The sequence below is a fragment of the Schistocerca piceifrons genome, chromosome 9 (assembly GCF_021461385.2).
Source record: "Schistocerca piceifrons isolate TAMUIC-IGC-003096 chromosome 9, iqSchPice1.1, whole genome shotgun sequence".
Classification (NCBI taxonomy): Eukaryota; Metazoa; Arthropoda; class Insecta; order Orthoptera; family Acrididae; genus Schistocerca; species Schistocerca piceifrons.
The window spans coordinates 133,669,408-133,683,302 of NC_060146.1; the positions used below are offsets into that span (position 1 = coordinate 133,669,408).

The window sequence follows — 13,895 nt, forward strand, 5'->3', positions numbered from 1 at the left end:
GAAATTGAAAGAGGGAAAACAAACCACAAAAGAGGCAAAAGAAGAGCAATTGGAAATGTAACTGGCTGACGACTTACGAAAAAATTTGGGTGAGCCAACCACCCCGTTGACACATTAAAAATATCTCACCAAATTCTTGTTAAAAATGTGGGACAAATCACAGAACTTTAAAACGCGAACTACATTCGATTGAGCATTGCATAAAATAGACTGCAGATCCGCCGGCAAATCCGCTGCAGTCCGCTGGTCAGCAAATAAAATGCAGTCCAATAAAATGTGGTGCACCGTGATCTGCACGCCGCAAGCACCGCACATCGGAGGGTCCTCTCTCCGGAGTAAAAATCCATGCGTCATAGGTCTGTGGCCGATGCGAAGACGAGTAAGAATGATCTCGTCCCGTCGACGTGGCTGGAAGGAAGTACGCCACGGCCGAGTTGTCGGCTCCATGACACGGAGCTTGTTGTCGGTCGCTTCTAGCCACTCATGTTCCCAGCGACACAGGGCTTTATACCTCAACAGCGAGGTGAGGGCATGCAGTGGGATGGCACACTGAAAGACCTGACGGTCACGACACGCCTCCTTGGCTGCTCGATCAGCCCTTTCATTCCGCAGAATTCCCGCGTGCCCTGGTACCCAGCAGAAAGACAACTGCTTCCACAGTCGCTGTAGTTGGAGGAGGGCCTCGTGGATAGTCTGGGTTCACTTATCTGCTGGGTACAAACGCTGGAGAGAGTAAAGGGCGCTCAAAGAATCTTAACAGACGAGAAATCTAACAATGGGAGAAAGTCTCATCTGCTCCAGTGCCCGCAAGATGGCATACAATTCTGCGCTAAAGATGATAAATTCGGGAGGCAGTATGACGTTGAGGACACGACCCGGAAGACGACAGAGCAACCAACAGAATCACCCTGCTTGGACCCATCTGTAAAAACAGCTACATGGCCGTGGAGCTCAGATAAAACGGCAGAAAAGATCCCATTAAAAACGGAAGTAGGAGTGCTATACCTCCTGTACCGCACCAAATCTAAAATCACTCTGGGCCTCTCCAGTAACCAGGGCGGCAGATGGTTAAAACCCTGGATTTGGTGTCGTACAGACTCCACACCGAGGGACTCTAGCACACATTGCACACGGATCCCAAACGGCATCGTAGCCCGGGGACGGTGGGAAAAAAGGCGGTACAGAGGTGGATGAGCAACAATATAGTGAGCAAGCGAGGTTGGAGCTGCAAGAAACTTACAAGCCTGGCGCACCAGCAGGAGCTGCCGCCGGATGGTAAGTGGCGGTTCCCCAGCCTCAGCACAGAGGCTGGGTACTAGACTGGTCCGATAAGCGCCCGTGGCCAGTCGAATCCCCGCATGGTGGACAGCGTCAAGGATCCGCAAATGAAACTGCATCGCTGACCCATACACCGTGCACCCGTAGTGAACGCATTATTGTGGCCAAGATAGACACGAAGCCCACGCCTACCACAGTAGTACAAGTTCATATGCCAACTAGCTCTGCAGATGACGAATAGGTTGAAGAAATGTATGGTGAGATAAAAGGAATTATTCAGATAGTGACGGGGGACGGAAATTTAATAGTCATGAGGGACTGGGATTCGAGAAGGAAAAGTAGTAAGTATGGAATCGGGGAAAGGAATGAAAGAGGAAGCCGCCTGGTGGAATTTTGCACAGAGCATAACTTATATATAGCTAACACTTGGTTTAAGAATCATGAAAGAAGGTTGTATACATGGAAGAGGCTTGGAGACAATGGAAGGTTTCAGATAGATTATATAATGGTAAGACAGAGATTTAGGAACCATGTTTTAAAATGTAAGACATTTCCTGGGGCAGATGTGGACAGTGCACACTATGAACTTTAGATGAAAACTGAAGAAACTGCAAAAAGGTGGGAATTTAAGAAGATGGGACCTGGATAAACTGAAAGAACCAGAGGTTGTAAAGAGTTTCAGAGGGAGAATTAGGGAACGATCGACAAGAACGGGGGAAAGAGATACAATAGAAGATGAATGGGTAGCTTTAAGAGACGAAATACTGAAGGCAGCAGAGGATCAAGTAGGTAAAAAGACGAGAGCTAGTAGAAATCCTTGGGTAACAGAAGAAATATTGATTGTTATAGTCAGCTAACGACATATGAACCCCAATTTGCGAAAATCATAGAAAACATACACTGTTTGGACAAACGTAACATGACCCCTAGTAGTGGGTAATAATATGGGGGTGTGTCTACCATTCGGATTTATAGCGACTTCAACTCTGCTGGGCACATTCGATGTCGCGTCGGAATGCCTGTGGTGAATGGAACCCCAGTATTCCTCAAGAACCGAAACCGGAGAAAGCTGCGACGTTAGGCACTGGGCTCTGAAGCGAATTGGACGCTCCAGCTCATCCCAAAAAGTTTCCAGTGTGTACACTTCGGTATCTGGTGGTATTTCCATATTTTTATCAAATGTGTGCATGTAACTATCGATGCAGAATGTTTCAAGAACCAGAACTAAATGAAGAATCTAGTAATAAGCACTCTAGCACATGAAAAAGGAACGACGCACCAGAAAGGAATTATCCAAATGGGACGGAAATCGGCAGACGTGATGCACATGTACAGATGTACAAATGATTACAATTTCGGAAAAATGGATGATTTACTGAAGAGAAAAGGTTCATAAATTGAGCAAGTCAATAACGCTTTGGTCCTCCTCTGACCCTTATGGAAGCAGTTGCTGGGTTTGGCCTTGATTGATAGAGTTACTGGATGCCCTCCTGAGGGATATAGTGCCAAATTCTGCCCAAGTGGCGCCTTAGATCGTCAAACTCCTGAGCTGGTTGGAGATCCCTGCCCATAGTGCTCCAAATGTCCTCAACTGGAAAGAGATCCGACGAACTTGCTGGCCAAAGTATAAGGGGCGTTCAAAAATAAACGAGCAGGAGACATAATTACAGAATCCAGTATCTGTATGTTAGAAGTATTGACCCCGGCTGTTGAGACACTTGTCTCACTGTGACGCAAAGCCATGAATGGCTATCTCATAAAATTCCCAGGGCTGCGATGTTAACCAGTTGCGCACGTACAGCTGGACGTCGTCGTCCGAGGTGAATCGTTTGCCCCTCAGAGCCTTTTTAAGGGGTCCAAAAATGGTGCAATCACAGGGAGAGAAGTCCAGACTGTATGGAGGGTGGCCGGGAAACTCCCACTTGAATTTCTGCAGGAGCGCCGCGACTGTGTTGGCCGTATGAGGCTTTGCATTGTCGTGGAGTAGAATGACCCCACGGGTGAGATTTCATGGTCGTTTCGATTTGATCGCTTGGCGAAGGGTCGTCAAGATTTGCGAGTAACGCTGGGGATTCACTCTTGTCCCGCGCTGCAGGAAGTAATGAGATGGGGGCCATCTTGGTCAAACAAGAACGTCAGCGTAACGATTTGCCTCGGACGACGACGTCCAGCTGTATGTGCAGAACTGGTTAACATGCAGTCCCGGGAATTTTATGAGACAGCCATTCGCCGCCTTGTGTCACAGTGGGACAAGTGTTTCAACAGCCAGGGTCAATATTTCTAACATACACTTAATGGTTTCTGTAATTATGCCTCCGGCTCGTTTCTTTTTGAACGCCCCTTATAGGATTTGGAAAACACGAAGACAAGCAGTAGAAATTCTCGTTGTGTGGGGGTGTACATTATTTTGCTGAAATGTAACCCCACGACGATGGCTTGCCATGAAGGACAACAAAGCGGGACGTAGAATATCGTCGACGTACAGCTGTGCTGTAATAGTGTCGCCGATGACAACCAAATGGGTCCTGCTATGAAATGAAATGCCACCCCAGATCATCACTCCTGATTGTCGGACCATATGGTAGGCGTCAGTCAGCTTGCAGTCCTACTGCTATCCAGGGCGTTTCCAAACACGTCCTCGCTGGTTTTCGTGGTCCATTTCGAAGCAGTATTGCTCCAGAAGTTGGACCATTATGGAATACGGGGAGTAGCTCACAATTGGTTCACCTCTTACTTTAGCAACAGGCAGCAAAAGCTCATTATTCACATTGTTGATAACGGCTATGATGTGGGGTCTCAGTGGGGTAGTGTCAAGTGGGGGGTGCCCCAGGGATCAGTGTTTGGGCCTCTCCTGTTCCTTATTTATATAAATGATATGCCCTCTAGTATTACGGGTGGCTCTAAAATATTTCTGTTTGCTGATGACACTTGCTTGGTAGTAAAGGATGTTGTGTGCAACAATGGCTCGGTTACAAATAGTGCAGTACATGAACTAAGTCCATGGCTTGCAGAAAATAAACTAACGCTAAATCACAGTAAGATTCAGTTTTTATAGCTTCTAACACACAATTCAACAAAATCTGACGTTTTAATTTCACAGAACGGTCATATGATTAGTGAAACTGAACAGTTCGAATTTCTAAGTGTTCAGATAGATAGTAAGGTGTCGTGGAAAGCCCACCTTCAGGATCTGCCATTTTTACTATTCGAACGGTATCAGAAGTGAGTGATCGTTCGACACGAAAGTTAGTCTACTTTCCTTACTTTCGTTCGCTTATGTCGTATGGTATTATACTCGTATTTTGTGGTAACTCTTCCCATTCTAAAAGGATATTTTTGGCTCAGAAACGGTCGTTTCGGGCAATAAGTGGTGTAAGTTCACGAACCTCTTGCCGACCCCTGTTCACGAGTCTGGGTATTTGGACGTTGGCCTCTCAATATATATATATTTCTTACTGTCATTTCTTGTTAACAATATTAGCTTATTCCGAAGAATAAGCAGCTTTCACTCGGTTAATACTCGGCAGAAATCAAACCTGCATTTGGATCGGGCTTTCTTAACTCTTGTGCAGAAAGGTGTGCAGTATACTGCTGCATCCATTTTCAATAAGCTACCCCTCGAATTCAAACATCTTAGCAGTAATCCACGCGCTTTCAAATCGAAACTGAAGAGCTTCCTCATGGGTCACTCCTCCTATTCTGTCGAGGAGTTCCTTGAAAAATTAAGCTGATTCTTATTGTATTGTTGATTGCGTTCACTTAAACTTATGGACTGACTTTTTTCGGGTTCATAAACATTTATTTCTATCTGTTATTACCTTTATGTTGTAATTTCATGTACTGACACGTTCCATGACCTTGAAGATTTGCTCCTCAATTTGGTCCTACGGAACTTGGCCTCTAAATAAATAAATAAACCCACTGAAGAGAATCCCACTTCAGTCAATGAGATTCCAGGCCGAAATGGTGTGTGGTGACGCCCAGACAGCGGTGGTATACCAACCTTACTGTCGCCTGCAATACAACAACCCAGAGTGATGATCTGGGGTGCCATTTCATTTCATAGCAGGATCTCTTTGGTTATCATCCGCGGCACTCTTACAGGACAGCGGTAAGTGGACGATCTTCTACGCCCCGTTTTGTTGCCCTTCGTAGCAAGCCATGCTGGGCTGACATTTCAGTAAGACAATGCGCACCCACACACAGCAAGATTTTCTACTCCTTGCCTTCGTGCTTGCTAAATCCTACCTTGGCCAGCAAGGTCATCGGATCTCTCCCCAATTGAGAACGTTTGGAGCATTATGGACAGAGCCCTCCAACCATCTCGGGATTTTGACGACCTAATGCGTCAGTTTGACAGAATTTGACACGATATCTCTCAGGAGGACATGCGATAACTCTGTCAACCAGTGGAGATCCAAATAACTACTTGCATAAGGACCACCGCGTTACTGATATGCTCAATTTGTAAAGCTCTTTCTCGTGAATAAATTATCAATTTTTTCTGAAACTGTGCTGGTTTGTATGTCTCTACATGTACGAGGGTTGTCCGTGAAATAAGGTTCCCATGCTGCTACAATCCTGAAAAGCACTGTTACGGTGGATCCCGTGATTCTGTAGTGTGCCTCGGTTCCCCCACTCAAAATCCTCTCCCTAGCGAGCTGCCTGCGGAGCTCTGTCTTGGCTTGGCAGCTGTACGTGGTGGATCACCCCATCGGTTCGCCCGCCAGGTGCGAGCTGCGTTCGGTGATCCGTTTCCTAAAAACATTGCGCCGGCCGAAATCCATTCCCAGCTATGCGAAATCTATGGAGACAAGTGTATGAGCGTGCAACACGTGCGCAAATGGTGCAGAGTTCAAGAACGGGCGTACTGACGTCCATGATGAGGAGCGTTCCGGACGGTCATCTGTTTCTGACGAAACAATCGCAAAAGTGGAGGCAGCGGTGCCCTCAGATAGAAGCTCGCCGAAATGGTCCCTGTTGTCAGCAAAACCTCTACTGGCAAGAGTTTGACGGAGCATCTAGGGTATGCTACGGTTTGCGCGAGGTGGGTGCCAAGAATGTTGACCGAAGACCACAAACGTCAATGCGTAGAAGCGGCTCAAGAACTTCTTCAAGATCACGGAACTTATGGCGAGGAATACCTCGACTCAATCGTCACTGGAGACGAGGCTTGCATGCACTACCGCACACCCGAAACTAAAGAACAGTCCAAACAATGGAAGCACCCAGAGTCGCCGAGATCGCGAAATTCAAACAAACGCAAAGTGTCGACCAAGTGATGGCAACAGTGTTTTGAGACAGGAAGGGGGTATTGCCGTGCGAGATCTTGCCCACCGGTACACCAATCAACGCTGCCAGGTACTGCGAGACACGGCAAATAATTGCGCCATGCAATTCAAAACAAGAGGAGGGGTATACTGTCCAAGGGGATACGTTTCCATCAGGATAACGCTCGACCGCACACCGCTAAAGCCACCGATGAGCTCATCGCAGCCGGCCGGGGTGGCCGAGCGGTTCTAGGCGCTACAGTCTGGAGCCGCGCGACTGCTACAGTCGCAGGTTCGAATCCTGCCTCGGGCATGGATGTATGTGATATCCTTAGGTTAGTTAGGTTTAAGTAGCTCTAAGTTGTAGGGGACTGATGACCTCAGAAGTTAAGTCTCATAGTGCTCAGAGCCATTTTTAGCTCATCACAAAATTTGGATGAGGTATTGTCAAACACCCACCCTACAGCCCGCCTTAGCCCCAAGTGACTACCATCTCATCCCTGACATGAAGAAACATCTGGGTGGAACGCATTTCGGCGACAGAGAAGAGCTGGAAGAAGCGGTTCTCAGGTATCTGCGCGGCTTGGCGGTAGATTTTTTTGACTCGGGCATTAAAAAGCTCGTGCAACACATTCAAAAATGTATTTACCCCAACGGCGACTATGTAGAAAAATAGGTTAAAGTCTGAACTTTCCAAAAATGTACGCATTTATGAAATAAACATTTTTACACTGTGAAAAAAAATTGGGAACCTTATTGTACGGACACCCCTCGTACATGACCTTTACCGATTTCCGTCCCACTCAGATAATTCCTCTGCAGGGTGTCGCTACTGTTTTGAATCACCGAGTATGCCGCCGCCCCTTCTCCCAAGAGTCATTCCGATACAGACAGTGAAGGCATTTACAGCACTCACAGAAGCATTTAAGCTGGTGTTCTCCACGAACTCATTCGAATGGATCAGGAAGAAAGCCTAGTATCCAGAATGAGATTTTCACTCTTCAGCGGAGTGTGCGCTGATATGAAGCTTCCTGGCAGATTAAAACTATATGCCGGACCGAGACTCGAACTCGGGACCTCTGTCTTTCGAGGGCAAGTGCTGTATCGTCTGAGCTACCCAAGTACGACTCACGCCCCGTCCTCACAGCTTTACTTCCGCCAGTACCTCGTCTCCTGCTTCCCAAACTTCACAGAAGCTCTCCTGCGAACCTTGCAGAACTAGCACTCCTGAATGAAAGGATATTGCGGAGACTTGCCCGCGAAAGGCAAAGGTCCCGAGTTCGAGTCCCGGTCCGGCACACAGTTTTAATCTGCCAGGAAGTTTCAAGCCTAGAATGTTATACAATATGAAGTACCCTCTACGACGCTCTTCTGGCTTCTGGAGTACGGTTGTAGCCGTAAGTGCTACTCTGTGCTGAAGAGGTTGGCTCCATCGAACCAGTCAGTATGTTGATGAGCTGCAGAACAGAGATGGTCGTACCGTGGGTATCCGGCGGCCCAGGGTGAGGTTGAAGGTGTAGTTGCTGGTCTGGCCCCCGGTGACCGGGCAGCTGGTGAAGTGGCAGGCGTCCGTGTCCATGCCCTCGAACTTGGCGTTCATCAGGGGACCCTTCCAGGAAGCCACGCTCACCAGCTCGTCCGCGCTCTCGTCTGCAACACAAAACACCACACGTAAATGCTCGCCCACATGTCACTGGAACTTGCGGGGAATGGTCACACTTGTGTCCAAACTCAAGGTGTTTCTTTCCAGTCGTAATTAACGCCAGTTACAGGAAAGCAGTGGTTGGGAAGGGATTGAGACAGGGTTGTAGCCTATCCCCGATGTTATTCAATCTGTATATTGAGCAAGCAATAAAGAAAACAAAAGAAAAGTTCGGAGTAGGTATTAAAATCCATGGAGAAGAAATAAAAACTTTGAGGTTCGCCGATGACATTGTAATTCTGTCAGAGACAGCAAAGGACTTGGAAGAGCAGTTGAACGGAATGGACAGTGTCTTGAAAGGAGGGTATAAGATGAACATCAACAAAAGCGAAACGAGGATAATGGAATGTAGTCGAACTAAGTCGGGTGATGCTGAGGGAATTACATTAGGAAATGAGACACTTAAAGTAGTAAAGGACTTGGAAGAGCAGTTGAACGGAATGGACAGTGTCTTGAAAGGAGGGTATAAGATAAACATCAACAAAAGCAAAACGAGGATAATGGAATGTAGTCGAATTAAGTCGGGTGATACTGAGGGAATTACATTAGGAAATGAGACACTTAAAGTAGTGAAGGAGCTTTGCTATTTGGGGAGCAAACTAACTGATGATTGTCGAAGTAGAGAGAATATAAAATGTAGACTGGCAATGGCACGGAAAGCCTTTCTGAAGAAGAAAAATTTGTTAACATCTAGTATAGATTTAAATGTCAGAAAGTCGTTTCTGAAAGCATTTGTATGGAGTGTAGCCAGGTATGGAAGTGAAACGTGGACAATAAATAGTTTAGACAAGAAGAGAATAGAAGCTTTCGAAATGTGGTGCTACAGAAGAATGCTGAAGATTAGATGGGTAGATACATAACTAATGAGGAGGTATTGAATAGAATTGGGGAGAAGAGGAGCTTGTGGCACAACTTGACTAGAAGAAGGGATCGGTTGGTAGGATATGTTCTGAGACATCGAGGGATCACCAATTTAGTATGGGAGGGCAGCGTGGAGGGTGAAAATCGTAGAGGGAGACCAAGAGATGAATACACTAAGCAGATTCAGAAGGATGTAGGCTGCAGTAGGTACTGGGAGATGAAGAAGCATGCACAGGATAGAGTAGCATGGAGAGCTGCATCAAACCAGTCTCAGGACTGAAGATCGCAACAACAACAATACAGGATGAGAATTATTGAGGTATATGAAAAAAGACGAAATTAGTCACAAACTATGGCACGCACACCCTTTATTCAACATACAAACGTCACTACAGATATTCGGATTTAGGTTATGAGATGTTCGATATGCCCGCCATCATCGGTGATAATGTGGCGGAGACGAATGGTCACATTCTGCCTGACCCGCTGAAGCGTCGGGACATCGATGCTGTCGATGACCTCCTGAATGGCTGTTTTCAGCTGAGCAATGGTTTTGAGGTTAATGCTGTACACCTTGTCTTTAATATAGCCCCACAAAAGGGAGTCGCATGTGTTCACATCTGGATTATATGGCGGCCAATCGAAGCCCATGACAGAGGCCTCTGGTTACCCCAGAGCCAGAATGCACTCCCTGAAGTCCTCCTCCATGACATCAAACAATCTCCTGCTTAGACGGGGTTGAGCTCCGTCCTGCATGAACCACATCTTGTCGAAATCAGGGAAATAATGGGGATGAAATCATCTTCCAAAACCTTCCATACTGTTCGGTAGTCACCATGCCATCAAGGAATATCGCACCGTTATTCCGTGTGGACACTGCGCACCACACCCACTGACGGTGAAGAGACTTCTCGATCGTGAAATGGGGATTTTCGCTCCCAAAAATGCACCAGGTATGCTTATTGATGAACCCGTCCTAATGAAAGTGGGCTTCGTCGCTAAACCAAACCATGCATGCGCATACTAATTCCCATCACGCCCCGTGACCAATCGTGCAGTTTGAAAGCCCTAACGCAAACTGTCAAGAAGTTGTGAGGATTTTATTTCATATTGTTCAGTAACTGTCACCCCGTAAAATCCACATGCAAAATATTGACTGCCGACGTGAACTTGAAATTACTGAATAAACAGTTGATTATGACTTTTTCGCACTATTTCTGCGATTGAAACTGGTTTGAACCTACTTACAAGGGAACCTCCCCATCGCACCCCACTCAGATTTAGTTATAAGTTGGCACAGTGGATAGGCCTCGAAAAACTGAACACAGATCAATCGAGAAAACAGGAAGAAGTTGTGTCGAACTATGAAAAAAAAAGCAAAATATACAAACTGAGTAGTCCATGCGCAAGATAGGCAACATCAAGGAGAACGTGAGCTTAGGAGCGCCGTGGTCCCGTGGTTAGCGTAAGCACCTGCGGAAGGAGAGGTACTGGGTTCAAGTCTACCCTCGAGTAAAAAGTTTAATTTTTTGTTTTCAGATCATTATCAAAGTTCAGGCACTCACACATAATCAACTTCGCTCTGCAAAATTCCAGGACATGTTCAGATTTGCTTGCACATATGCAGGATTTGACGGTCTACACACGGAAAAATTTGAAAACGTTGAAAACATATGTTTTGACAGAGCACTGGGAAAACTGCGACTGTGAAACTGTTGCAATCCTTTGTTGCAGTTTATGTGACAAACTCTTATGTTTTCATCACTTTTTGGGAGTGATTATCACATCCACAGGAAAACCTAAATTGGGCAAGGTAGAAGAATCTTTTTACCCATTCGCCAAGTGTACAAGTTACGTGGGTCGACAACATATTCCTGTCATGTGAAGCCCATGCCGTCACCAGCGTCGTATAGAATATATCAGACGTGCTTTCCTGTGGAGGAATCGGTTGACCTATGACCTTGCGATCAAATGTTTTCGGTTCCCATTGGAGAGGCACGTCCTTTCGTCTACTAATCGCACGGTTTTGCGGTGCGGTCGCGAAAACACAGACACTAAACTTATTACAGTGAATAGAGACGTCAATGAACGAACGGACAGATCATAAATTTGCGAAAATAAAGAATTAAAAATTTCACTTGAGGGAAGACTTGAACCAAGGACCTCTCGTTCCGCAGGTGCTCACACTAACCACGGGACCACGGTGCTCCAGCTCTAAAACTATACTTGATGTTACATATGTTGCACATGGACTACTCAGTTTGTATATTTTGCTTTTTTTTCATAGTTCCACACAACTTCTCCCTGTTTTCTCGATTGATCTGTGTTCAGTTTTTCAAGGCCTATCCACTGTGCCAACTTATAACTAAATCTGAGGGGGGTGCGATGGGGAGGTTCCCTTGTTAGCAACAGTTTATCGTAGGCCGCTGGAGCAACGAAGGGTACCTAGCGATTGGAAAAAAGCGCAGGTCACTCTCATTTTAAAAAACGGTCATAAGACAGCTGCACACAATTATAGGCCTGTATCGTCAAAGTCAATCTTTAGAACTGTGGAACATGTTTACACTCAAAAATTATGACGTTTTTGGAGAATGAAACTCTCCTCTATAATAACCAACACGGATTGGGTAAACTGGAACCTCGCGAAACTCAGATCGCTCTGTTCCTCCAAGAGATCCACAGCGCCACAGACAACGGCGCCCACGTCGATGCCGAGTTCCTTGACTTCAGGAAGGCATTTGACGCCGACCCACGCTGCCGTTTAGAGAAAAAACTACGAGCTTATCGAGTATCGGAGTAGATTTCCGACTGGAATCTTTGTAGGTTTCGAGAAGGCATACGACTGACCACAGAGCTAAAACACAAATAAATCCTAAGAAATCTTTGCCTCCCAAGATAATCGAAACTCATCACTGTCATCTTAACCAGCACAAAATCTAACGACAAGATAGGAGAAGAATTTTCTGAACTGTTCTTCACGAATGCAGGCTGAATACAGAGAGACTGTTTGTTCAATTGGACGTTGGGATGTATGTATGGGGTGGTTCAGCTGCCCCTACCGGTGTCGTTTCATGCAACCCGCACTACGTCTGTACCAGGTACGGCGACAGTCTCAATTCCTGTCGTGCGCACATAATCACATCGAAACCTTTTCACATGAATCACCTGAGTAGAAATGACAGCTCCACCAATGCACTGCCATTTTATGCCCTGTGTACGCAATGCTACCGACATCAGCATATGTTCAGATAGCTGTTCCATGACTTTTGTCAGCCCATTGTAAAACCATTTGACAAGCCATAACGTGAATGAACAGTATGCCTATCAATAAGAGAGACTGTGCGCTGTTAGCGAAAGTGTTTTAGGTGAATGGTAACAATTAAAGTGCTAAACTGTCCATACTATGGTCAACAGTATGGAAAGATATGTACGAGGGGTGAGTCAAATGAAAACCTTACATTTGTAATAACAAATCGAAATTTCGCGCCGTTATCCTGTAAGTTGGTAAGTGTGCTACAAACAGCGTGCAGAATGGCCTGTAGGTGGCAGCATAGTGCAGATCCACACATACCGTTGCAGTATCAGTATAAAGATGGCCGCCCCATTTGTGACTTGCACCAGGGAAGAACAGCGCTCTGTTATTCGGTTTTTGCGTAGTGAAGGTGTGAAACCTATTGAAATTCATCGACGAATGAAAGTTCAGTACGGTGACGCATATTTGTCACAGCAGCAAGTCTACGAATGGAGTAGGAAGTTCGCAAATGGTGTGACTTCAGTGGAAGATGCTCCTTCTCCGGGTCAGGCACAACGAGTTGTGGCTCCACAGGACACTGCAGCAGTTGAAGCCATAGTGAAGGAAAACCGCCGTGTGACACTGAATGACACTGCAGCATGTTTACAGATTAGTCATGGGTCAGCACACCACATTGTGCATGATGTGCTCCAGTTTCACAAACTGTCTGCAAAATGGGTGCCACGGCAGCTGACTCTTGAAATGAGAGAACGACGTGTTGATGCTTGTGAAGAACTTCTTCGGCGCTTTGAACGAGAAGGTGTGACTTCCTTGTAAGAATCGTTACTGGGGACGAAACCTGGGTTCACTTCCACCAACCGGAAACGAACAGAGCGAGCAAGGAATGGCGCCATTCCTCATCACCAAAACAAAAGAAGTTTCTCGAACAGAACCATCAGCAGGGAAGCTTATGCTGACTCTCTTTTGGGACGAAAAAGGCGTCATTTTGGAGCATTACATGCCTAGAGGGACCACTGTCACCAGTGCATCATACACAGATCTCCTAAAAAATCATCTGCGGCCTGCAATCAAATCAAAGCGGCGTGGATTGCTGTCAGCAGGCGTCCTTCTGCAACATGACAAGGCAAGGCCCCACACTGCCCGTATAACAGTTGCAACAACCGCAGACCTGCATTTTGAGTGTCTTCCTCATTCACCATACTCACCAGATCTCGCCCCAAGTGATTCCTATATGTTTGGACCACTCAAAGACGCAATGGGAGGAAAGAAGTTCCGTTATGATGAAGAGGTACGCCACGCGGTGCATGAGTGGTTGCACGGACTACCAAAAGAATTTTTTTCTAAAGGAATTTATGCACTTTGTAAGCAGTGGAGGACTTGCATTGAGCGTGGGAGAGATTATATTGAAAAATAATACAGCTTTGTACCACTTCTGCACAGTGAATAATATTTAAAAAATATTTAAGGTTTTCATTTGACTCACCCTCGTATTTACAACATATATAAATGATTTATTAGAAAGTGTCGGATG

At 46.0% G+C, this 13,895-nt stretch overlaps 1 protein-coding gene across 1 annotated transcript in view; it reads right to left on the reverse strand.

The window, feature by feature from the left end:
- LOC124717133 (MD-2-related lipid-recognition protein-like) overlaps positions 1 to 13,895 on the reverse strand; it is a 101,497-nt gene that overhangs the window by 14,841 nt on the left and 72,761 nt on the right. The window contains exon 3 of the mRNA XM_047243872.1: positions 8,029 to 8,198. Coding sequence (XP_047099828.1) covers positions 8,029 to 8,198 — 170 coding nt within the window. The remainder of the gene's footprint in view (positions 1 to 8,028; positions 8,199 to 13,895) is intronic.